This window comes from Bos indicus, chromosome 15 (genome assembly GCF_029378745.1).
Source record: "Bos indicus isolate NIAB-ARS_2022 breed Sahiwal x Tharparkar chromosome 15, NIAB-ARS_B.indTharparkar_mat_pri_1.0, whole genome shotgun sequence".
NCBI lineage: Eukaryota > Metazoa > Chordata > Mammalia > Artiodactyla > Bovidae > Bos > Bos indicus.
In genome coordinates, this window is record NC_091774.1 from 22,630,787 (window position 1) to 22,657,152 (window position 26,366).

The 26,366-nt window shown below is 44.8% G+C and overlaps 2 protein-coding genes across 5 annotated transcripts in view; both read left to right on the forward strand.

The window, feature by feature from the left end:
- Positions 1–1,520: 1,520 nt before the first annotated feature.
- On the forward strand, positions 1,521–8,664 carry C15H11orf52 (chromosome 15 C11orf52 homolog). 2 transcript variants are annotated; one of them, XM_070803405.1, is made up of 5 exons: positions 1,521–1,751; positions 3,787–4,014; positions 6,325–6,362; positions 7,518–7,597; positions 7,735–8,664. In XM_070803405.1, exons 1-5 carry the CDS (start codon positions 1,720–1,722, stop codon positions 7,984–7,986), a joined length of 630 nt encoding a protein of 209 aa, XP_070659506.1. In that variant the 5' UTR covers positions 1,521–1,719; the 3' UTR covers positions 7,987–8,664. The 2 variants fall into 2 exon arrangements, with proteins under 2 accessions (XP_070659506.1, XP_019830825.1); XM_019975266.2 differs by lacking the exon at positions 3,787–4,014 and having other exon boundaries at positions 1,594–1,751.
- A 434-nt stretch (positions 8,665–9,098) lies between these two features.
- Positions 9,099–26,366, forward strand: part of DIXDC1 (DIX domain containing 1) — a 79,034-nt gene continuing 61,766 nt past the window's right edge. Inside the window, exons 1-2 of one of the 3 annotated variants that reach the window (XM_019975262.2) lie at positions 9,099–9,230; positions 10,815–10,906. In XM_019975262.2, coding sequence (XP_019830821.2) covers positions 10,850–10,906 — 57 coding nt within the window. In that variant the 5' untranslated portion in view covers positions 9,099–9,230; positions 10,815–10,849. Of the gene's footprint in view, positions 9,231–10,814; positions 10,907–17,961; positions 18,230–26,366 lie in introns of those variants that run through there. The other 2 variants (XM_019975264.2, XM_019975261.2) reach the window with 2 other exon arrangements.

The following is a 26,366-nucleotide window of genomic DNA, read 5'->3' on the forward strand; positions in this document are numbered from 1 at the left end:
TGCTGCTGCTGCTGCTAAGTCGCTTCAGTCGTATCCAACTCTGTGCAATCTCATAGACAGCAGCCCACCAGGCTCCCCCATCCCTGGCATTCTCCAGACAAGAACACTGGAGTGGGTTGCCATTTCCTTCTCCAATGCATGAAAGTGAAAAGTGAAAGTGAAGTCGCTCAGTCGTGTCCAACTCTTGGCAACCCCATGGATTGCAGCCTACCAGGCTCCTCCGTCCATGGAATTTTCCAGGCAAGAGGACTGGAGTGGGGCGCCATTGCCTTCTCCAGTTTATCACTCTAGACTTCTATTAATGCTGCTTAAAGTGTATCAGGTTTTCTGACTGCCACAACACAGTGCTGGTTCCTTTGGAGTGCGTTTTCCTTTAAATTAGAGAAAGTAGCTGAAAAGGGACCAGATTATGAACGGCTTTGAGTACCAGGCTAAGAAGTTTGGGTAACAGGATGAAAAGAATACAGTTAATAGTAGAGTACAGAGTGGTTTGCCAGGGAGAAGCATGGCCATGAAATAAGAGGCTAGTGCAATGGTTTGGCACCAGATAATAAGGCAAGATGCTATACCATCTAACAATTAGCTGAGAACAAAAAGTAATAATAATAACCATAGCTAGGACTTACTGAAAGGGTCCCATGTGTCAGGTCCTGGATTAGAGTTTTATATACATTATCTCACTTAATTTTCACCACAATCCTATAAGTCTGTCACTGTTTTTATCCCTGTTTTTCATAAAGAAAGAAGATGGAGGAAGAATGAAGAGTCCAGGGTACTCTCTGTGGAGTACAGGGCTGAGTGCTGGATTCTGAACATCCTTAAGGGACACACAAATAATTGGGTGTTTAAACAATACACTAAAGATGGAGTGGGAACGCTGCAGTATTGGTTCCAAAAATTCTCCAAGAGTCCCTATTTTCTACTAAGGAATTTGCTCAACTACATCCTACTTGCCAATGAGTGTGGAATGAGTCTAACTTTGGTCATTGGAGAAGCTGAGTTGAGATTAAATGGAGATTCCATAGTTCTGTACTGACAAGGAAGAAGTGAATGGTTAAGAAGTGCTGAGATCACTCCAATCATAAAATCAGAAAGGGCATTAAGTAATGAGTTCAGTCCTCTATTTTCACAGGTCCTAGAAAAAAAGTGATTTGCCCACATTCATTCCACTAGCAAGAGAGAACACAAAAGGAATACATTTCCCTAAATTTTAGTTTCCAAAAGAGTCCAGTCTTCAAACCCAGATTCTGGACAAGGATAATAAGAGACTGATACCAGTAACCATCAAAGTGAAACGCAATTAAACCTGAGTAGTGCTGGGGACACATAGGTAAGACTTTTATTATAGAAGATATATTTCAATGACAGTGTGATGTAGTAGAAAGACATTTCCTAAGGAAACCCAGAACCCTTTTCTATCTCAGGTTTCTTTTTACTGAAGCTTGAGGCTCAGAGTTGACACTTCTCAAAGCAGCTCCAAATCCCGAAGGTGAGATCGCTCTCACCTGGAGCTCGTGTGTGTTCCTTTACCCTCTGGCTGGAAGCAGTCACCTGGGAATCTTTCCAGCAGGTGGCTTCCAAAGTCCAACCAGTTAGGTTGAAATCTGACACTGGTAGAGAGTCCCCGGGAGCTGCTGCTGAAAGCTGAACCGGGAACCAGGAAACGCACAAGCCTCTTTCGGTGGAAAAAGAGCCGGGCTCCCCGGGATACAGAGCACCATGGGAAACCAGCTCTGCTGTGGGAGAAGCTGGTGAGTAGGGGGAAAGGTCAGAGGGCAAGGTCTCTGCTGGTGGACCCAGAGGCCCCAAGGATAAGAGAAAGCCTGCGGGTAGCGCTCTGCCAACTCCCCACTGTCACCTGCTTCACCTGGCACCCCCAGGAGCAGCACCCCATTCTCTGCCCCCTCCTTTCAGGAAACCTCAAAACCACAGCCAAGGCAGCTGCCTGCCAAATGAGGAGGACGGAAATGGAATGGTGAATCGATGTTTTCTTCTGTTTGTCTTCCTCTTCCTCCTCGTTCCCTTTATTCTCTTCCTTTCTCCCCCAGATAATGGTAATAACTTGAGAACTTATTATGTTCCAGGCACTTAATAATCTCCTTTAATTTTCCCAACAATTTGGAGGGAGGTGTGGCCTTACCCCTTCTGTTTTACAGCTAAGAAGCTAAGGCTCAGAGAAGTTAACTAATTTGTCTGAGGTCACATGGCTAGTAAGCAAATAAACCAAGATTCCAACCCAGACCTGTCTGACTTCAAAGCCCCTACTTTTTTTTTTTTTGTCTATACCATACAGCACGTGTGATCTTAGTCTCCCAACCAGGGATGGCATTCTCGCCCCCTGCATCGGAAGCATGGAGTCAACCACTGGACCGCCAGGGAAGCCCCTCAAAGCCCATACTTTTAACCACTACATAATACCATCTCCAGAATCAAGTAAATCAACTGGAGAAATGTTTATTTAAAAGGGTAAGCAGTGAGGAGAAGGAGAATATCCATGGAATGTTTGAATATAACTTTCACATTTGTTTGCTGTGTGAGAAATATTTAAAGGGTAGAAGTGAGAAGGAGAATATCTAAGGAATATTGGAATATAACTTTCACATTTGTTTGCTGTGTGACCTTAGGCAAATCCTGTGACTTCTCTTCTTCCTCATACATTAATGTAGATAACACTGGATAACACTACTTATGTTGTTTAGATCACAGACTTGAAGAGCAGATAATATGGGAAAGCCTCAAAATAAATGAATTGTCTTTATTGTTCTTTTCCAGTATTATCATCACTGTTGTTAAACAGCAAAAGTTCAGCGAAGTAAATTTTCAAAATTTAATTGACTTTATTGAAGGGCTCATGATGAGGTAGCATCTTATCTAGCGAGTAGAAAGGAGCTCTGAGAAGCTGTACAAAATGGAAGGCTTTCATAGGCAGAAGAGGGAGGGGTCAGAGAAGAGCAGATGACCTCATTTTCCTCTGGGCAATGGAAAAAGTCTATGTGACAGACTACCCCACTGGTGCTGACCAGATAATTCCAAACTGAGCATATAAGACTATGTTCCCGGGGAAGGTTGAAACTCCAGTTATGCTAGGTATCAAGCCATGGTTTGATGATGTGAGATCAGCCACATCAAGCCACACCCTTCAAGGCCTGTTATTTCTTTTTAACACTATAACCCACTGGACCTGGTTTTATCCTGTCCACCTCTTTCTTCTATACTATTCCAGGCCTGCATCTGTCTTGAGGGTATCCTGTTTCTGAATAAAGTATCATGTTTAGAGAGATAGGTGAGGTACATTGAAAAGCACATTGGATTCATGTCCTGTTGCTACTATTCATTCATGTATCCATTCACTTGTTAAACAGATATTTTTTGAACACCTATGTGTACCAGCCATAATGATAGAGTCAGAAGGCAAAGTAAAAATAAGAAATTTGGTCCCTGCCTTCTTGAGTAAGATACCAAAGTTTTAGGTCCCTAGTTGGCTCATTTATAAAACAAGAACAAATAATTTTCCAGAATATTGTCAGGATTGAAAAAACAAATGAAGCACTTTTACAACTCTGAGATATCCTATAGACATAAGACATCTAGAAACATAAAAAATCCCAGAGAAGGGGGGGTAAAGTGTCTTTTACTCCCTTTTTTCCCAAGTTTTCATATCCTTCATGTTTGGTTATTTCTTCCTCTGATGACGGTAGTCATAGTAGTCAGCTTTGACCATTGCTCATTATACACCAGCCACTTAGCTGAGTATTTTACATCTATTTTTTTAGTTAATTTTTACAGTAATGCCATGAGGTTTAAGGGCTTCCCTGGTGGCTCAGAGGTTAAAGCATCTGCCTGCAATGCGGAGACCTGGGTTCAATCCCTGGGTCAGAAAGATCCCCTGGAGAAGGGAATGGCAACACACTCCAGTATTCTTGCCTGGAGAATCCCATGGACGGAGGAGCTTGGTGGGCTACAGTTCACGGGGTTGCAGAGTCGGACACGACTGAGCAACTTCACTTTCATGAGGTTTAATTTCTATTATTATCTTCATTTAATTAATAAGAAAATGGAGGGACTTCCCTGGCAGTCCAGTGGGTAAAACTCCTTGCTTGTATTGCAGGGGATATGGGATTGTTCTTTGGTCAGGGAACTAAGATCCTGCATGCCATGTGGCACAGTCAAAAATTTTTTTTAAATAAATAAAATGAAAATGGAAGCCTCATGAAGTAGAAAACTTGCTAAAGATCACAGAGCTAGTCTGATACTGTCAATCTAAATCTAGAGCCTGGCTAGAAACACTACACCAGATAACCTAACCAAAATATATATTTTTTCCTCTTGAATATTAGTAGGATTGGATAAATATTGTTCTTCTCTATTTCTCAAACTTCTCTATTTTTCAAACTTCCAGAAACTTAAAGGCATTATGACAATTGAAAAGACTTTTATAGAAATTTTTTTTCTGATTACAAAAGTAATACATATTCATTGTAGAACATTTGGAAAATACCAAAGAGCAGAAAGTAAGAAACAACCATAAATATAAGCACCCAGAGATGACAGGAACATTTCAGTGTATTTCCATGTAATCCTTTTAAAATTTTTATATGCATAGTTTTTATTCCAAAACATATTGGCTTTTTATTATCTTAATAAAGAGGAAAAATTTCCATGCTATTAGGTGTTCTTCCAACATCTTTCTTAAATCAATGTATGATATTCCATTGATTGGAGACGCCATTTATTTAGTTAGTTCCCAATGTTGAATATTTAGAATATTTCCTATTTTTTGAAATTATAAATAATGCTATAATAAGTATCCATATATGCACCTGATTATAGGTTAGAACTGCTACATCAGTGGTTACATACATTTATGTTTAAGGCCTCTCATACTTATTGCCAAGTCCATTCTAGAAAAATTGCACCAATTTTTATTCTTACTACCAATATAGGAGAGTACTCATTTGGTTTCCTTAATTCTGAGCTAAAAATAAAATCCTATCACCCACGAGTCTAACTGAATATTCCATCTGGGTTCATGTCCCGGCATTGTGCAACATCCAACTTGGGAACAGGCTCTGCTCACTAAATCTGAGTCACCCAAGTGGATCTTATTTTAGAATTATTATTTTCTTTATCAGTTTAAGTAGAAGTAAGTAGGAAGAGAGTAGTGACCAGGGGCAAGGACTTAGAGGCTAGGATTAGGCTATGCTTATGCAATGGTAAGAGAAAGGAAGAGCTGAAGTGGCAGAAGAGGAAGTACACAGACCCAGAAATAGTTTCAAAGCTTTTTTTTCTGAACCACCTGTAGAGTTTGGATGGAGACTAACTGCTCTCAACTCAGCAAGCTGCATTAAAACCAAAAATCAAACCAAAACACAAACCTCTGTCAGATATGTGTGGAAAAATCCTAAGTTTTCTAGAGTCGTAAAATGAACATGATTTAGAAGTCCTCTTCCCCCTTTCTTTTTAATTAGCTAAAGAAGGAAACTTCCTTGGGGAGACAGAAGTCAGACAAATAGAGTTGGCTCTGGTGAGAGCTGGAAATGTACTAGCAAGAAAAAGCATCTGGAGTAAGCCACGAAGTATTCAGCCTATTTCCTCAGACAAGTGTTGTTCTCTGGCCATCAAACAGTTGACAATCATGTAGACATGCTGGCTCCAGCAGGGACCCTAGGGGCTCAGAAATAAGTATAAAGAGAGCTGTCCTGCAGGGAAGGCAGTGTAGCTGAGTCACTCACCAAATTCAGAGCTTCCTGGGCTGTGGACGTCAAAGGTTAAACTTCTCTCTCTGTTAATAAGAAACAAGGACAAAGAAGCAGGGATGGAGGTCACCTGTCAGGAAGGGGCTTTGTGGAGCCTTAATTAGTCAACCCTGGTTGTGGCAGCTTCTGTGACTCCCAGGATAAGAATCCTGGGTTGACAGACCCTGAAAAAAAGAAGCGAAAGGAAAAGCAAGAGGGTCTTTGAATCCAGGAATATCCCCTTATTTGGCAGGATTCCCTTACCCGCTGCTGGGATTAGCCTGTTAGACAATCCCAGAATAGCCCTCAACCCAACTACATCCCCGGCATGTAGCGCCTGCTTGCCTGGGGCTATATTTTGGGTTTGGTTGTGTCAGTTGTACCACTCCACCTTCCAGAACCATCCCCTTGGGAGAGGTGTGCTACCCTTGAGAAATGCTCTGGGGCTGGCTCAGGGTGAATCTTTGTTAGAGGGAGGTGAGGGAAAGTCATCCCACCAGAATGTTAAGGAGACCACAGAGCAAAGGATGCAGGAGGGAAGACAGAGGCCAGGTTCTTACACATTGGTGATCTGTTTTTGCTTTCACAGGAGCTGTACATCAACTTTACAGAGGAAGAAGAAAATAGGTAATGGGAGTTGGGGGTGGGGAGTGCTGGAGGGAGTGCAAATTAGAGAAAAGAGAATAATAGAACCAGTGTCCTAAGAAAGGGTGTAAGGTGGAGCAAGGCTAAAAGAGATCTTTTAGGTTACTGTGTTACTGTGTTCCAGACCACCTCTGAAACTCTGAACCTCATCCTTTCCATTATCTCAGAGTGGCGAGGTTGGTTGTTCATTCTTTCATTCATCCAGCAAAAATTTACAGAACACTTATAGTGTATGTGGAGCACTCTGCAGGATCTGGAGGAGGCAGAGAGGCATGAGGGGAAGGGTACACCGAGGTCTGGTCCTAGAAGAGCTGAAAATCAAGTTTGAGAGAGAGATACACATAAACAAAGAATCGTAATGCCATGCACCAGTGCTCCCAACAGCACCACACTCAGGCTGTTACAGAAGGCGGGAAAACACCCATATTGAAGGAATAATAGCAAGTTTATAAGGTGGAAGAGAAGCAGGGAGCATGCAGAAACAGGAAGAGAGAGAAGAGAATGACTTTATGAAAAGTGATCAAATGTTTGCTGAAGCTGAGCTCTTACCACATTGGACTGTGTCTATATACTTTGGTCTCCCCTAGTCGACTGCAAGCTCCCTGCAGTGGAGAAAACAGCCAACTCATCCTTCTATCCCCAGAATGCGGACACAGAGCCTGGGATGCCATGGGCTCTCAATATATAATTGTTTTGGGTTTTTTTGTTTTTACTTTATTTTGGCTGTGCTGGGTCTTTGTTGCGGTGCAAGGACTGTGTTATGGCACATGGGTTTAGCTGCTCCTCTGGCATGTGGGGATCTTAGTTCCCTGACTAGAGATTGAACCTGTATTCCCTTCATTGGAAGGCGGATTCTTAACCACTGGACCATTAGGGAAGTCCCAACATAAAATTGTAAAATTATGTTAGGGGCTGTTGAAACATTAGGATGGAAGGTATTATTGGCAGATCGTAAAAGGGCCAGGTTGTATACTCTGCTAAGGAGTTTGGATGTGGGAATGGTGGAAGTGAGAGATGAGAGGAGAGGCAGGGAGATTAGTCAGAAGCCCACCGTCATAGTTTAACAGAGATTTGAAGAGGGCAATTTCAATAGAGACAGAAGAGAAAGCGGATTAAAGTCGGATTTCTTCCTCTCAGGGAGCCAAGCAAGACGAACACTCAGGCGGCAGCAGCAGCAGCCGCAGCATGAGTGGTGGCGGCAACTGAATGACACGAAGGTAATGACAAGCCTCGGTCCCTCCTAGGAGGCCGTTCAGACCTGGCACCCCAGGACTCAGCTTGTCCAGCCTGAGACAGAGGGGGAAAGGGAGCAACCAAGCCAAGAATCTCCCTTAATGCTGTTCGTTCCTCTCAGGACCACGACACAATGGGACACACGTACGAGCAGGTGTTAAGGCAGCCTGTGTCTCAGGAGAGGAGTCGTCAAAGCCTCAGGTCGGAGGAGGGCAGCTTGTATTATGCAGACATTCAACTGTACAGACTTCCCCAGCCACGCTCTGTCCAGGAGGTGAAGCACCTGCAGTTAAAAAATGCTACAGAGTATGCGACCCTTCGCTTCCCCCAGGTCACACCTCGCTATGACAGCAAGAACGGGACCCTTGTGTGAGCCCTGATGGGGGAGGTACCTGTTGGCATCATTTGATCACTACGGCTTCGGGGGACTGGCTGGCAGCCTAGGAACAGTGGACACCTTTTAGGCTTAAAGAACTCCAGAGACCCTGGAATTGCAAACTCCCAGTCCTGTGCTCTGCCTCGGCCTATCTCTTATTTGCCACCATTAGCTTGGGGTCATATTTGAGTTACTTGGGGGTGGATGGAGTTGTACAGAATGAGGGCACTAAGTTGAGTGTGCAAGAAGGTGGGGTTTTGACCCCTATCTTTGCTCCTGGCCTCTGGGAAAGTGCAGAAAGAACAGGTTACCCTTGAAGCACTTGCACTTGAGCTGACTTTATTGGAGTTCATTTGATGGTGTCTCTTCTATACACCTTCAGCTCCAAAGCTGAAGAAGAGATGCTCTGGGAAGCATTCAGAGCTCTTGTACACAGCTCCTAGATCTGGGTTGGGCAAATTCCTCAGAGGCTGGGTCAAAAGGGTCCAGACCCTACACAAACAAGTGAGGGCAGGGACTGAAGTATGGAGCAAGTGTTTTCGGACCATCGATTGCAAGGACGTCAAGTCACTGATGTCGACAGCACTGCGAGGCCCAGAAACTTCCCCTTAAGCTGGACTGTTTTCTCTCAGGGATGCGGAGCCGTTAGGATCAATAAATCGCATAAGGAACCTGGTTGGTGCGTTTTCTTGGGTGGAGGTCTGCGAGCTCTCATTCAGACTCAGGGCGGTAAGGAAGACCAACCACTTTCCAACACCCTATCGGGTACTACGGAAGCAGAGCCCCCCGGGTGCGGTTGGCAAGCACTGAAGGCTGCTTCCCAGCTGCGAAGGCGGAGCTCCGGGGCGGGGTCTGGGTCGAGTAGGCAGGGGCAGGGTTCTGGGAATCAGGAGGCGGGGTCCGAGCCAGCAAGAGGCAGGTCTAGACGGGCAAGGGGCGGAGTTCTGGCCCTCAGGAGGCGGGGCCTGGCCGGCAGGAGGCGTGGTGAAGGCTGGCAGGCAATGCGCTCTGGGCCATTAGGAGGCGGGTCTGGACAAGCAGGGGGCGGGGTCAGGTCCGTAGGGGGCGGAGCCCGGGAGGACGAAGGCGGGCTCCCGCCCGCTGGAGGCGGATCGGTCCAGGCCGGGCTCTGCCGTCGCCATGGCAACGAGCACGCAGAGGCGACACTACAGCAGGAGGAGGTGGTTCTCAGAAAGGCTGGGGACGGAGATGCGGAACCAGACACATCGACGATTTAAAAGGTAGGTGCTGAAAGGTGGTGTGTAGCTGGAAAGTATTATCATCACCGGTTAAACTTCCCAGATCAGAACTGGGGGCAAACGGAGGGGTGAGGGTGTGGTGGGAAGGAGGTGGAAGTTTCAGGTTCCAAACCCTCTCAGAGCTTTTGCAGGTTCTTAAGAGTGCTGTCCTTGAGTCATACTTTCAGAGCTTGAAGACTTCCCTTTCTCAAGCTGTACACCATTCTCCCCAAATACCGCGGCCCCTGGCTTTGTTCCTGGAAGGAAAGATTTCTTAAAATGGATAGAGTATTGAAAAATGGAATGGCAGCGAAAAAAAAAAAAAAAAAGTCAGAAATAATAGGGTCAATTTCTTAGAGTGTTTGTGGGAATTTAAAGCACTAGGAAGAGTTCATAGTATGTGGACAAACGTTGGCTGCTGTCATCATCATTATCACCACTATTATTTTCTGTGTCCTCCAGAGAGGATTCAGAAGACGTGGCTAGAACCCCGCCTGTGCTACTGATCGGCAGAACAACCCACTCACCTGTTATGAGTTGTGGATAATAAAATGAACTCTATTTCCAAGGGTTATTTCAAATAAAGTTGATATAGGTAATAGCCGTTTCTAAACTTCAAGTGCTTTATAAAAATTTCTGCCTTGAAATATAAGTGCTCCCATTCTAGGTTAAAACAATTCTTGAGGATGCAGGGAAAAGTGAGTCAGAAGCACAGCTCCTGGTTATTTCTCCTCATTGTCTTCAGAATCCTTCCTATGGTTTTTGACTTAATGGAAGAAATTTTCACATATTGAGGTTTGAGAAAGTCATTCCAACTTATAGATGATTTAACTTGAATTTTGTGCTAACTAAAACAGCCTGCTTGCGGCTTATCAAACATATATTTTACATCTGTTTTAATCGTTATAGAAAAAGGTGCACTGACTAGAAATACAGAACATGCATGTTAAAAGTAAAGATTAAATGCCTCTCTTCCTGGGACACCAGTGCTGTTACTCCTTCTGTGATAAGATTCCCTTCCCAAGTGCCAAGGCCAAACCAACTTCCTGTGTACATGCTGATCTGTTTTTTTGAAAACTTGAAGGAACGAATCTCTGCCTTCTTTGATGTTCTTTGTTCCAACAAGATTTAAAACTGTGCTGAAAATCATGCTTCTCCAGAGCAGTTGCTTAGATTTATTTGAGAGGCTGTCTCTGGGTTATAGTCCTCAGGTTGGCTCAAATAAAATTCCTTTCTTCTCTTATTATAGATTGTTTATTGATTATTTCTGTCAACAGAGTGATACATTTAGGGTAGAGGGAAAATGCATTCTTGCTTGACTAATGACAGGGAAGCATTTGTTTTTGCTTTTTTACTATTAAAACCTAAATGTTTAGTATTTAAAATGCCATTGGGATAGCTCTGTTGTAATTATGGTATCTTGGGCTGGATTTCCTGCTAACAGGGGTCCTATTTTTTTATACTTCCAGATGACTTACATGAGGGTTAGTCTGCAGTAGGAACCTGACCCCTCTACATAGGTTTAACTTTTGGAATTTTTTTTCCTGACCTGTATTTTTGCCCGTATCTTTCCCTTTCTATTTTAAGGTGGCCCTGATCTGGTTCTTCTGGGGATTCTGAAGATGGGTACCCAAGTGGTTATGAGACTCTGTAACTCCCTGCTGCCAGCAGAGCCCTCCGTAAGTTTCTGGCATTCTGTTGAGAGAAGTGTGATGACGTTAATGGAATTTCAGTACAACTCAACAACTGGGGGATTTCTCCATCAGGATTCAGATCCTGGAACAAAACTGTAATATGTTTGCTTTCTTTTCTAGCTTCCCCTTCTTGTGGAAAGACTGGCTCACTTGATTATTATCTTTTTCTGGAATTAATAAAATCAGGCAGAGATTGAAAATTTCAAGCAATTAATCAAAAAGTCCCATGGACAGAGGAGCCTGGCGGGCTACAGTCCATGGTCACAAAAGTGTTGGACGCAACTTAGTGACTAACAGCCGCAGCAGTCAGAACATATGGGTTGTTTAAAAGATTTCAATAACATTTTTTATATAAACAATGTACATGAATCATAGAGAATTTGGGAAATAGTGCATTTCTTTAAAAAAACATAATCCTTCCATATAGAAGCAATCCTGTTATTATTTTAGAATATTTTCCTCTGTTCTTTTTTTCTACATATATTATTTATATATTTGAGATCATATGCTCATAGTTTTTACCTTTTGCTTTTTTGACTTAATGTTTATTAACATGAAATTGCTAAAATGTTTGTTTGAATATGAATACAAATGTTTGGTATTCATCATAACAGCTGTAATTTTCTTGACCATTTCTTTGTTGCTGGATTTGTCGGTTCCTCTCCCTGCGTTGTAAATGTGTCAGTGCTTAGTCGCTCAGTTGTGTCTGACTCTGCAACCTCGTGGATTGTAGCCCACCTGGCTCCTCTGTCCATGGGATTCTCCAGGCAAGAATACTGGAGTGGGTTGCCATTCTCTTCTCCAGGGGATCTTCCCAACCCAGGGATCGAACCCAGGTCTCCTGCATTGGAGGTGGATTCCTTACAAACTGAGCCACCAGGGAAGCCCCACATTGTAAATAACTAACTAATTTTCTCATTTAAGACTTTTTTCCCTTAGGATAGAGTTCCAGAAGTAGAATGTTAGGTCAAAAGATGTGGACATTTTAAATAATAACTTACTTTTTAAAAGAGGAATTGTAGTGTTTGATTTTGTATACATTCTTCAGAAGTAGAGGGACATCAGTTGGGAGATAGGAACGTCCTTGTTAGAAATGGGGCGACTTCTTACAGCGAGACCCAGGGTCCTGGAGAAAGATTATTTCATGATAGTGGAATTAGTCATATGCAACCCTAACGCATTATGAGTGGCAGACCAGAGATATGTGGGCATTTACAAGTCTTTTGTGTAATAAGAGAAAAATTTAGGGTAACATCCAGAATATCCACTAGAGGGCGCTAGTCTTAATCTAATTTTTTTCCTGTAGGATAGCTGGCAAATAACTTTTAAAATGTGAATTTTTTAAATGCGTGTAGGATATATTTGCATATCTTCTTTGGTACAGTTTATATTAAGCACTAGCATCTGGTGATTACTTTGGCAAAATCCTACTCTGGTCTCACACCATTCTGTCTCTTTTTTCTTTTTTCTCCCCACTCAGTCTGTCACAATCACTCTGTACACTCTGTCCCCATATATTAATATTGGATTCTCTGTTTTACTAGTCCTCCTTTTACTATTTTTCCTTTCAGTCTTGTTTCTTGCCTCTGTGCGTGTGTTTATGTGTAACTGTAACTTCTTGAAGTTTTTGCCAAAGAATAGGACCTGGTGCTCCATATGCATTTAATGAATGTTTAATGAAAGACTGCATTAGTGAATGAGAGGAAAATATAGGAGGATACTAGAAATTATTTATATTTATCTTCAAAATATAGTGAAAGAGACAAAAAATTCACATTCCTAAATGAACTATAAAATACTAACTGATATAGTATAAGGGCATGCTATCACTTTGGATTTTAAAGAGAAGAAGCCAGTATTTACTGAGCATATACTATACGCCATGAAATATTCTTGGTTCTAGACATAAATCAGTAGCGAAACATACAAAACTCCCTGCCCCCACGGAGCTTATGTTCTGGGCAGAAGGGAGGCTGACAATAAACAAGTAACTATGAAACTCCAGTACTTTGGCCACCTCATGCGAAGAGTTGACTCATTGGAAAAGACTCTGATGCTGGGAGGGATTGGGGGCAGGAGGAGAAGGGGATGACAGAGGATGAGACGGCTGGATGGCATCACTGACTCAATGGCCGTGAGTCTGAGTGAACTCCGGGAGTTGGTGATGGACAGGGAGGCCTGGCGTGCTGCAGTCCGTGGGGTCGCAAAGAGTCGGATACAACTGAGCGACTGAACTGAACTGAACTGATAGAGTATCAAAGCTGGTGAAGGATGTTAGGAAAACACAACAGGCAAAGAGGTCTGGGAATGCTGACATGAGAAGGTGGTATCATTTTAGGTAGAGTGGTCAGGAAAGGCCAAAAGGATCAACACATTTAGACTGAGACCTGAAACAAGAGCAGGGAGGCACCATGGGTTGTCTGGGACGTGAGTGTTCCGGACAGATTACGATCATCTCTGTCTTGATTTGAACAAAATCGAGAGTGGTCAGAGGAGTTTTCCAGGAAGAAGTGGAACTTGAACTGCGCATCGTGAAGATTTGAGTAGCAGAAGTGTGGAACCTTCTAGGCAAAGTGATAGTCATGAAGGTATAGAGGTGAAAATGAGCCTTGTGAATCTATGAGACCATGGGGAGCCAACAAAGTGAGCATAGGCAGTGAGGAGGGGGAGGCCTTAAGCTGGACGTGAGGGATTTATATCTGACATGCTAGCAGAAGTCAGTGTTTGAAGATGTTAAAGCAGTTGAACAGCAAGATGAATGTGTTGTCTAAGGAAGATTAAGGGATGCAGACTGGCAGAAAAGCCTGGGGATAAAGAGGTGCAGTTTAGGAGCCAGGACACGTTTGGGACTTTGCTGGTAGACATGAGCCCTTTTGTGTATATGTATTTATGGTGATGTCTCTGAAGATAAATGCAATAGAAATTGTAAACATATGTTACTGCCAAGGAACTTGCTAATGTGAGAAAACAGAAAAAGATTAAGAAATTATTTCAGAGTCATTTTGAATATTTCCATTGACAATTTTCATTGTTTATTCAGACTTATCTTTCTGCTTCTTTATAGTCATTAATGATTGCCCTTAATAGATGTGTTAAATTTTACATAGGTGTGAATTTCACACTTCTTAGTTCTCCGCAGGGAGAAGTCAGAGTCAATATTTTTAGCAAATGACAGTTTTGTTAAAGGTTCAAAGCTTACTTAGGCTAACATGTTATTGTTTGTATTAATAGAAGTCATGAATGAGTTTGCCAGGGTTTCCTCCACTGGCTCATTCTTTTATACAACTAAAAACATATAGTGAGTTCCTTCTATGCTGTAACATCATATAAAAGTTTTGCATAATGATTAAGAATCTGGACTTTGGCTTCACTGCTTCATAGTTGAATTGGGGCAAATTATCCTTCAGATCTCTCTTTCTGTATGTGTAAAGTGGGGACAATAAAAATAACTTACTAATTGTGGTAACTGTGACCATCAGCTGAACTAATATATATAAGTGTTTTAGTACAGGGCTTGGCACATAGTAAAAGCTCAATTTTGCTATTATTAATACTGTTGTAGGTAGATACTTGGGTAAGTTTTCGTTAGTGAGGAAAGTATCTGCCTTTATTGGTTTTTGAAAAATTGTATTTAATTCAAGTATTGTTGATTTATAATGTGCTAATTTCTACTGTACAGCAAGTGATTCAGTTATACATATATCTACATTCTTTTTCCTATTCTTTTCCATTATGGTTCATCAGAGGCTACTGATTATAGTTCCCTGTACTATACAGTGGGAGCTTGTTGTTTATCCATTGCCTTCAATGTTAATGTAAGGCAGGACTGAGGAAGCTTGGTATAATTTCAAAAACGAGACAGCATGGCAGAGCTATGCAGAAAGTAGCTTGCTTGTACTCTTTGCCTCTCCTCCAGGCAGAGTAAGTAACAGGCCTGCAGTGGTGGGAGTGGTTCCAGCTACCTGGACTGGCTTGCAGTTTTCCCTTGTTCGGACATCACGGGATGTAGATCATTGTCCTAGTTATGCCTAGGTCGTTGAATTAGCCCATCTATCCTCCTAGCTCTTGTGTTGATATCACAATGGGATGAGATGGAGAGGACAGAAGGAAGAGGAAATGTTAGTGTTGCTTAGAGCTAAAGCTTGACTCTTTACCTGGGTCACTTTCTAAGTCAGACCATGATAATAAGTATGATGAACATATCTCTTGAGCAAAAAAAGAAAAAAAAATTGAGATTATCTGGTCCAACAAGAATTTTGTGCTTTTTCCAAGTCTGAGACACAGACTATATGTGAACATATTATAATTTGGGGAACATGCTAATAGTTGTGTGGGGACAGTAGAACAGAATATTTTGAAATTGTACTGCCTAAATAGAAATGAATTGATATTAAATGCTGTTTAAATTTTGGTTCCACCCTTGCATTTGCCACATTTTCAAGTTCTCATTAGCCACATGTGGTTAGCGGCCACTGGATTGGACAGCACAGACATGGAATATTGCCACCATCACAGAAAGATCTGTTGGACACTATTGCTGTGGGATATGTGGTTGGTGTTATTATAGGCTTCCAAGGAATAGTGCAATCTTGGACCACATGCTCTATAATAGATTGTGTGTCTATTTACCACAATTCTCTCTAATTCCTCCAGCAGACGGTGAATAGCATAGGACTGGGCCTGAGAGGACTTTTCAGGTTTTAGTTCCTGTATTGACTTGCTACCCGATGGCTCAGCAGGTAAAGAATCCACCTGCAATGCAGGAGATGTGGTTTTGATCCTTGAGTCAGGAAGATTCCCTGGAGGAGGGTATGGCAACCCACTCCAGTATTCTCGTCAGGAAAATCCCATGGACAGAGGAACCTGGCAGGCTGAAGTCCATGGGGTCCCAAAGAGTTGGAAGCGACTGAGCACACATTGACTTGCTAAGTGACTGTGAGCACCTCTGCTAGCCTTGGTTCCTTTATCTGTGAGATGAGAGAGTTGGGCCAGATGAGATCTTTTTTTGGAGCTTTAAAATTCAGTGATTTAAAAAATCTCATCCCAGGAACACTGAGCTCACAGGTCCTACTTTGATAAATAGCTTGTCCTCTGAGAAACAGTGACCTCTTGGCATAGATGACTGTCACAGGACCTGCCTCTGGTGTCTCAGTATTTTTTGCTGTGTCCAGAGCATGATGGGCTGTCAGCCAATCAGTATCCTCCAGCCAGGGATCCACCAGCTGGGTGTTTTGGTTGCGCATCACTATGTATGTAGATGTGCTGCATACAATTTTATGCTCTTGGAAATTTCACACTTCTCTTTAAAAAGGGGGCTTGTTGCATTAATTTGCATCAGTGACTTAACCGAGGGTGTTACACCATAAACTGTGAAGGTGGCAAGGGGAGTTCTTGGCAACCAAATTCGCCAGCTCGAAGGATGGGTCTGCTGACGTGTGGGCTGCTCAGGTTCAGTTTGATGTGGTAGCATGGCTTTTCCCCCAGCCTTAGCCAGAATTGAACCCACAGCATTCACCGGCAGCAGTCACTTAACACCTCGGTTGACTCCTACTTCCTGTTTGCTGTGGTCAGAAGGAGGTGTGTCTTTTCTCAGAAGGATCTTTGTGTTTAGCAGCTTTAGACTTTCAGGCAAGATAAGGCTAGTTCCGCTCCGAAAAGGATTTTCTTCTCTAGTGACCTGAGGAGGAGGCCATTAGGTTCAATAAGAACCGTTATTGACTTTTCTTGCCAAGGTACTAATGAGGGTTTGGGGAGGGAATCTGGCCTTTTGCAAAATCACCAGGATAGAGTTCTAGCTCTTCACACAGCCTCTGTCACTGCCCCGCTGTGTCCCCGGGGGCAAGGTCTGACCTTCTGTGAGCCCTAACACTCTGGAAACCCTTCCCTTCATCTGGGATCACGAGGTGTAACATAATACGGGTGTTCTTTCAAGCTTCCAATTTTCCTATAGAGACAAGAGCAGTGCACTGAGAGTACAGATGACTCGTATTTTTAAAAATAAATAAGACCGTTGACTGGAGTAATGAGAAACAGAGGGAAGAGTTCTGTTTCACTTGAGGAAGCTTTTACCTAGCTCTTTCCAAAGCACCAGGAGATTTTGCAGTGATTTTCATTAAAACCCCATTTAATTAATTTTAAACCCATTTAAAATACAGGTTTTACATTTTATCCTTTATTTTTAAAAGAAAGGAAGAAGAAAGAAAGTTTTTTTTGGTAAAGCTTTGTTCATCCTTGGCTTACCCTTGATGCATCTGTTGTTATTCTGTGATTGATTTACCATTATTTTATTAAATGTATCCTAATACCGTCAATAACTAAAGCCTCTCTATCTTCTTTTTATCTCTTCCTTCTGTTTCCCCTTCCTTAGGTCCCCTTCTGACCTCACTGTTCAGGCCCCAGGTGGAAAAAGGTTGCAGTTTTCGGCTAGTCTGAGGTCGGTGGAGGGGGAATCTTATAATTCACTCACCTTCCTACCCACCTTGTGGTGGGGCATTTGAGGCCTCAAGTTACCAGAGCGCGAGCTGGCGCGTGCGCATGTGTGTGTGTGTGTATGTGTGTGTGGCACATTCACAAGGTGGCGTGTGTGTGTGTGTGTGTGTGTGTGTGTGTGTGTGTGTGTAGCGCATGCACACGCCGGCATGCCCGCTTGTGTGTCAGTGCGGGTGTGTTCGCGCGCACGCGCGTGTATACTTGGGGCGCGCACAGATTCCGGGACTCCCGGCTGCAGACCTGCCATGTGCGTCTGTGTGACCACTAGCGAGCGCATGCACACGCCGCCATGCCCGCCCGTGTGTTAGTGCGTATTTATGTTTGTGTGCGCTCGTGCCTGTTTAGTCTCGGGGCGCGCACACACACACCGGCACGCCCGGCTGCAGGCCTGCTCTGTGTGTGTGTGTCTGCGGCGTATGCACACACTCCCGGCCCGGTGTGTGAGCGTGCATGTGTGCGCGCCGCGGGGCTCTCCCTAACGCACACCAGGCTGGGGCCACCCCCGCCAGCGCCTCTCCGCCGGGTGCGCGCCCAGCAGTTTCTATAGGAACCGCGGCAGCGCCCGGGCCCCTCCTGCCGAGCCCCGCGCGAGCATGCCCAGTGGAGGCCGCTAGTTTGGCCCGGGTCTAGGTTTCCAGTAAGTGGCATGCGGGACTCCGCAGACATCCCAATGAGCTGAGCCCAGAGGCTTTGTGTGCACTGGGAGGAGGAGGCAGCGGCCGCCGGCCCGGAGACCCCGCCCGGGGGCCGGCAGGAACAATGCTAGCCTGCCTGACCCGGGGGAGCTTACTGGACGTCCTGCAGGAGGGCTTCAACGAGGTAACCGTCTGCTCCTCCCACTCCCTCGGCCCCCTCGCCCTGGCGCCGCCCGCCTCATCTCCGGGACGGGTCCTCCTGTGCCCCCATCCTCATCGGGACCCAAAGACAGTCCCCCCACAGAGCCCTAAGGAGGCCAAGGTGGTGGGTACGGTCCTGTCGAGCCTGGTGAAATCAAAAGGGCTGACCTCTCCCCGCTATGCTGGGCCATGACCTTCCACGAATGCTTGCCAGAGCCCAGAAGACAGGACCACAGATTTCAGAGGTCCTCTCCTTCCAGAAGAAGTGGTCTCCGTGCTCCCCGGGGTCCACCTTAAGGAAACCTCCAGGGAGGCCCTTGAATATATGGAAAAGGTGCTCCTTCTGGTTCAGTGGGTGAGCTGAGGGAGGGGCGGGGTGGCAGTTGCCTTGGTAGAAAGTTTGAGAGGGCAGGGCAAGTGGGTGGTCCACAGGAAATGCCCTCTTCATGTTCGCATCTCTTTCTAAACCTAGGACGGTGCATTTCTCCTCACCCTCAGGCACGATTGGCAGAGAGGACTGAGAGGAGAGATTTCCTGGGGGGGGGCGGGGGGGAGTGGTGTTTGCTCCTTTCTGTGGAGAGTTGGAAACTGGGTCTCAGCCGGACTGGCAGTATGGGCTGGGGCTGACAGGGGGAGTCTCTCTCTCTTTACTTGTTTTCTCTCAGAATTTTGTTAGGTTTCCTTTTTCTTCTCTTTCGTGACCCAGGACTTTCTGGTTCAGGACCGTTGCCCCTTGGGATTTGCTGCGAGCCTCTCCCGTTGCTTCTGCACCCCACCCTTGAGTTGCCTTAGCTCAGCATCCAGGGAGACCCCTGCAAGCAGAGCTGGACCCTTAGTCCGGTCTTTCTTCCTTTCCGCCTCCCTCCTTTTCTTTCTGCCTCTTCTTCTCGTCCCTTTATGCCACTCTTTAAGTTTCAGTTGTTTGTTTTTTTTTAACCAGTTTTTTTTTGTTGAACAGTTAACGTATGAATACATTTGCTTCTTAAATATGAACATTACAAGCAAGACTGAGAGCCTGGCCTACCGCTGCCATCCTGGCTTTCCCCAGAGGTAACCATTGTCATGAATTTGTGCATAGCATTTTCTTTCTACATCTGCACTGCAGGCTCTTGCCTTAATTCCTGTTTTTCATTAAGAAGCTCTGCAGCCTGACCTGTCTGAGACCCTTCCCCCTGTCCTGGCCCCTGTGCCTTGTTCCTGATGCAGAGAGTTTGAAAACTGCACAGATGCTGTCCCTACCTAACCAACCAACCGAGTCAGAGTTTTCCTTTGGCTGGGGGGTGTCGCGGCCTTCACGGAAGGGCAGAGCTTGTGTCCCGCCTGCACAGCAGAGGTCCTCATCTTTGCGTCAGATGCTCTGAACACACGGAAGGGGGTTATTAACCAAGAGGTACAGTCTGAGCTGAAACACAGACAAGCCAGGAAGCCAGCTCTTTGAGTGCTTCCAGGATTCCTGGCTCCTCTTTTTTTCACTCTGCCTCTGAGCCTGCCTTGGTCTTGATCACAGAAGCTCTTTAGGCCCTCTTCTGACCTTCCATTTTTGTAAGTCAGCCCCCAGGGATCAGGTTCCACTGTCTTATTGGGGGAGGAAACCAGCACAAAGTGAGTCCTAGTCTTTGCCGTCTGCTCATTTCACCTCCAAACCTTTCAGCTGAAGAGCCAGGTACACCAAGAGGCTGGACTGTCTTTTTTTTTTTTTCTTTTTCATGCTTTGTTGTTTCCATAAGTGCCCCGTGGCATTCAATTCTTGGAAAATATAAGGGCAAAGCAGAGTGGGAGAGTTTTCTTTTTGTGGTGGTAATAAGAGTCTTCATGAGAACAACAGACCACTTTATAATTAATTCATCTTGAGAAGAATACAGTGATAATCTCTTTTCCCTCTGACACGGATTTTTCTACTCATCTTGTAGGCTTCCCTCCACCCCCACCACAGGCTAATGTATAGTCCATTCCCTTCCCTTAGTAGATTTGAACTCTGATAGCCAATAGGTACTTTAGTTTTCTCTGAGAAATTGACATCATGTAAATAATACTAATAGTAATACATTTAATCTCATTGATCCCTTATAGTTTAAATAATTCTTTGATATACATAATACATTAAATAATGCTTTTCACATATGGTATCACACGTAGTGCTACTGAATAATGATACAGTTGGTCATTTCAGAGTTGATGGGCCCTGTTTGACCTTTTCCAGCCTCTTGGGTTGCTTAATAAATCCAGTAATGTTCAGTCCCTTCTGTTAGAGTCATATGATCAGGGTGTAAAGAGGGACTTAAAAGCTGTTGTCAAAATACATTTCAATTTCTCTGAGAAACTCTTCCCCCTGGAGCTAAGAATACCACATATGTATCCAGTCATCTCCTGGGAATGAGCCAAGTATATCTGAAGCTGTTCTTTATCACCCAGATGCTTTATAGGTCTATGTGGTTAGGGCTGTGACCTCATTCTCTATGGCAGAGAAAACTGCCAGAGGAAATGAAGCTGTGGCCCTAATTGGTTAATTATAAGGGAACCCTGCAGCAGCAAAACCCTGCCCTCTGAATCAAGGCTTCCCTTTCTACACGGTTGGCCTCTGGTCTCAGTCTGATTGCCATCCTGCCTGAATATGCACAACAGAATTTTCTTCTACCACCTTCCGTGAAGAAAGCCCTTGCCTCCACACACCTAACAAATTCTCCACAGGATTGATCCATGTCACAGCTGTCAGTACAGTGCCTTATACTGACATGGCGGATCTGCATTGTGAATTATCCACAAGATTTGGCTCCTTCCTCACTCTGCGGCTCACCCTGGCTGTCATTCCCTGTCTCCTGTGTCTCCTGGCCAGGCGTTTTGTGGGTCACAATTTCCCCATTCTGCCTCTGCCTCAAAGCTATTTGTTTTCTCTGCCTCTTGGTATTGATGTTGTCATATGAATGTTGTCTTTGATTCATGTGCCAACATGAATTTCTGGCAGTGTTTTTTCTAAGGGCTGAACTTTCTTTTAAAAAAAAAAAAAGACTTTGGTGTTTGTGTTGAAAGGTTTTGACAGACCTGAGACTATAGTATGTTTTGGCAGTAGACATTCATTCATTTAGCTGCTTTGTTCATTATTGGGTTCATTATTGAGAGGATGGATAAAATAATTGAAAAAACACCTCGTCTCTGCTTCCAAGAAATTTATAGGGAGAGATTTATAGGTGTGCTAAAAGAACCACGTGGGATGTTTAATGTGGTAAGCATCATAAAAGAGGTGGTGCTTGTGGGAGATCATAGAGATATCTTTTATTTAATGATATCATGAAAAGCACCAAATACTTACCAACCGACCTGATCACTGAGGCCAGACTTTTTCCTTTTCCTGCTCGTTTGGTAAACATGCACACAGGCACTCATTCCACAGACATCCAGTGAATTACTGTGTTTGCCAGGCACCGTGCCAGGCTCTGGAAATGGATGGCAAATAACACAGAATCCGTGCCTAAGCGGAGCTCACAGGCCAGGGAACATAGAGCAAGTGTCCAGAGTGGAACCTTGGGAAAATTGTGACGATACAGAAATCTTGCTTGTCAGGCAGAGCCAGCCTGTGCCTGGCTGCAGCGTCATGGCCCGAGAGACCAGAAGTTGTGGGAATGATTTATTACAATGTTGGTCGACAGGAAGTCAGTTGTCTGAGCCCTAACCTTTTCAACAGACGACTTGGAAGACTTTTCCTACACGTTTCCCACACGTTTCCCTCCAACTGGAAAAATAGAAATTTACATCCCACATGGAGAGTCATCTGCCCGCCAGGCCCTGAGACATACAGGAAGAGCCGTTGTGCAGTGTGGTGCCTTCATGGGGACACAGAAGCAGTGAGGAAGGGAATCGGCAGGGGGAGCAACTGCGGGGCCATCTCTCCTGAGAGCCCCCTGCCTTCTTCCGTGGAGCGGGATTTGCAGTGTGGGCCAGCCAGAGGCGCTCAGTCATTTCCACAATGAATTCCTCTGTGCTTTGCTGTAGAAATTAAAGGCCTGTTAAGTCTTCAGGGTAACCGAGCCCCACGCCCCCTAACCTTCTTTCTTCTATCCTGACTGATTTCTGCTCTCCTCGCCCAGGCTCCTTGGCTGTGTTCCCACAGGAGTCAGTGCCAGCTAAACAGATGCTCCCTGGCGGCAGGCTATCAGGCAGTTTTATGTTCCTCCTTGTGAGTGATGGCCTGGCCAGGCGTGTGGAGCCAGCGACAGGGCGCTGTTTGCCAGGTGCCACCCCCTCAGGCGGTTCCGAGAGGCGGGGGAGCCCTGGATGGTTGTCAGCCGCCATGACTGGCCTCGCTGCCTAGGCTGTGAGAACTAAAGGTTCCAACTCACACGCTCTCCTGAGTGTATTTTCTTGTTATCTACTAGAGGTTCCAACTCACACGCTTTCCTGAGTGTATTTCCTTATTTGTTATCTCCATACCAGGCCCCATGTGAGTGGTCATGGACATAACCTTTGGTGATCAGATATGGTAAGGGGGTAGGGAACCAATCCCAAAGGCCCTAATGGTGGGCTCCAGGCCCTGTTTCCAGGGTAAGGAACACTTGTAGATCATACAGTGATCATTCATCCGTTAACATGCATTTATTGAGCACTTACTTGGGAATGTGTACTAGTGAAGGAATAAAGTATTTGTGGAACCTATAACAAATGGAAATTTTATTTTTTAATTTTTGTTAAAAAAAGTATTTATTTGTTCTGTTGTGTCACGTTGGATATTTTAGTTGTGGCATGCACAGTCTTTTAGTTGCGGCGTGTGGGATCTAGTTCTCTGACTGGGGATTGAACCTAGGCGCCCTGCGTTGGGAGTATGGAGTCTTAGCCACTGGACCACCAGGAAAGACCCCTGGAAATTTTAAAATAAGACTGTATGTGTGCGTGCTCAGTCACTTCAGTTGTGTCCCGCTTTTTCGACCCTATGGACTGTAGCCCGCCAGGCTCCTCTGTCCATGGGATTCTCCAGGCAAGAATGCTGGAGTGGGTTGCCATGCTCTCCTCCAGGGGATCTTCCGGACCCAGGGATGGAACCCTCATCTCCTGCATTGCAGGTGGATTCTTTACCACTGAGCCACCAGCGAGGCCTGAAATAAGGTTAGCAGATGATCGCTTTCAGAAAGTTTTCAGCTCTTTGCTTTCTGATACATTATTCTTTGATCACTGGGCTGAACAGGAATACAAAGAGCTCTGCCCGTACAGGGAAGAAGATGGTTAGTGATATTTTTACTTATGAACTTTATTTTTACCTAATTACCCACCAGGCTCAATGAACAGCTTTTCCTGATTCAGTAAAGGCCTGAAAGAGTTAATAGGAAAGAAATATAATATTGCATTATTTTACTGGCAGAATTTAGGCCAGTAATAACTCAAGATTTCCAAACTCCTGCTTTCCTCTCCGTTTTGCAGCAGCGTTTCCACCCCCATCTCATTCTGCTGCAGCTGGAGGATCTCAGAGTTCTGAACAGGTATCTGGTTTCACGGCAGAGCTGATTTCCTTCCTGAGCCATTCAGGTCTCCTCCTGAGCTCCGTCTCCAGTGCATCACAAGAGTCCTCTGCTTTTCGTGTTTGCCTTTCTTGCTTGCTAGCAGGGAGCCAGGGAGCCAAAACCTTGGATGTTTCTACACTGCGAACACTAGGTCTCACAGACTTCCCGGTGAAGCCCAGGTGGTGCTTTTGCAAGTCTAACTGCCTAACCCCCTGTAGGAATTCTCTTTGACCTAGAGGCTCAGAGGAGATAGAGAGCAGAGGCTGAGTGTACACAGTTGTTTGGAAGCAAGTGCGGCTCCCAAAGGAAAACAGAAGGAAAGTTACATTTGGTGACAAGAAAGCTTTCAAGGTCAAGCCTTCTTGTACAAAGGAAGAATGTGGACAGGATTGTTTATCCTGGAAGAGTTTTAACACATTGTTAGTTGGAGTGACCAGGAGGAAACTGACGGAGATACCTCCAGCCATTCCCTGGTGTGACCACTGCTTTCAAAACTTTTAGAGCAGTCCAGTGTCATCAAGGTAAAATCCTGCTCACACTGCTTTGTGTCTGGCTATGTCTACTTTTCCTCCTTCTGAGGCCTGACTCAGGTTGTCATAAAAACTCCCAGTCTTTGTAGACTTCATGATTATACAGACATCCTTCTAGCTCCCTCAGAACAAGTTAGAGGTGTTAATTCTGGACTGAGATTAGATCTGTGCTGTCACTGACTTTGTTTGATTGTGTTGGTTTCTTTACTAGTTTGGTTGTTAAGTGTCAAGAACCCATCTTGAACTGGCAGAGACAGAAAGTGGAATTTACTGACTCGTGGAGTCCAAGGGAAGGCTGGAAAACTAAACCGTAGAAAGGGCAAGAATGGGGCAGGTTCTCAGAAACGTGAAAATCAAGAACTCAAACACTGGCAGGATCTCTCCCTCTGCTCTCTGTCTCTTTATCTCTGCTTCTTTCTGTGGGTAGCCCTGTTCCTTCTCACTCCAGATGACTTTCCTTTCTCAGGTGGGCACCATGGCTTATGGGAACATCTAAATTTTACATCTTAACAACTTTGTCAGAGAGAAGATTGATTCTATTCCTAAATGCCAAATCAAAAAATTCCAGGAATTGACTGGATTCAACCAATCAACTCATCGAGACAATCACCTGTGGCCAGTGAATGGGGTTACATGAGACCAGCTGGTCCTGGGGCCCAGCCCTGTGTTTGCAGAGGAGGGATGTTTCTAGAGAAGATATCATTGTGAACTGGGCGGATACCCCCAAGAACTGTGAGCTACAATACCCAGGGGCCTGATTTGAACCTGACTGTGGTTCTACTGTGTTTCTCCAGCTGTTGTTGGAAACAGATCAAGACCTGGGGGCATGCTCAAGATGTATTTCTTAATAACCAAGATATTTTCGTATTTTGGAACCTGTTGCATCTTGTCTTCACTGAATAATAGACATAAAATGACCGTGCCAGAAGGAAACAAAATCCAGTGTTTCCCCCCGCCCCCTACCTGCTGAAAGAATCCCTAAGGAGTTACTTCCGATAGCTGGGGGTCTGAGTAGGGGTGGGCGAAGGTAGAGGAAAAGGAAAGTGAATGAACTGGCCTATGGATTCCTTCCCCGCTGCCCTAATAGAGAAGCCCTGCTTTTCCTTATTTTGCATATCTGATTTTCAAAGGAGTTATACTGTGGAAAAACGTGAGGAAGCAAAAAGGAGGAGAAAACTCAAACTCAGACTCCTAGTCTACCTCCCAAAGGGCAACAGCCTCTTACAGAAAGCACCTGGTATTTCTTCTGCCGCAGGGACAGCGCTAGTCAGTTGTAAAGCAAGCAGCAGGAATAGTCAGGGCCTGGGCTTGCACCACAGGCCTCTTTTAAGACAGATATCGTTGTGGGGGAAGGAAAGTGGGCAGCATCGCTGGTCCTCACAAGTTTCTACTTTGTCCTTCAAATCAGCTTGTTTCAGAGCCAGCACTAGGTGTTCATAGCAAGAGTGAAGTCTTGCCTGGCCCCTGGGTGAGAAGTTCAGGTGCGTGCGTGCGTGCGTGCATACGTGCTCAGCTGCTAAGTTGTGTCCAGCTGTTTGTGACCCAGGCATCTTCAAGTTAAAGAAGAGACAAACCGAGGCTTAGTTTAGTGGTTGGTTCCCAACTTAGATTTAAAGGGAGGGGTGGAGGCCTGAAGTCAATGTGACCCTTAACCTGTGGACAAGCACCACTCCACTCCGTTGTGACTCTCTGGTTTCTATGTTAGATGCCACTTAATAGATCAACAAGGAGTCATAGTAATGACCTGACAAGGGCTTTTCTTCAGCTGAAATTTTTTTAATCAGTAATTTCACTGAAGGCATGCTTATCAGTTTTTAAAATCATGTGAATTTGGGCAGAATAGCAGATAGCCTCAACATCTTACCATCTACAGTTCTCCTGGATTGACTTCAGGGTCCACGGTGAAGATGGTCCAGCCTCCTGGTCGCTTGACATTCCCCACTGCCATGATTATCCCCCATCCAGCGCCACCTCACTTAGGCCACATACTGAAGCCACATGCTGGAAACTCATTCCACAGAATTGTCCTAAACCTGAAGTCTCAAACTCTGAAACTCCAGCCCGCTCAAAGCCCCAATTCCCACATTCTTACATTCCCATTCAA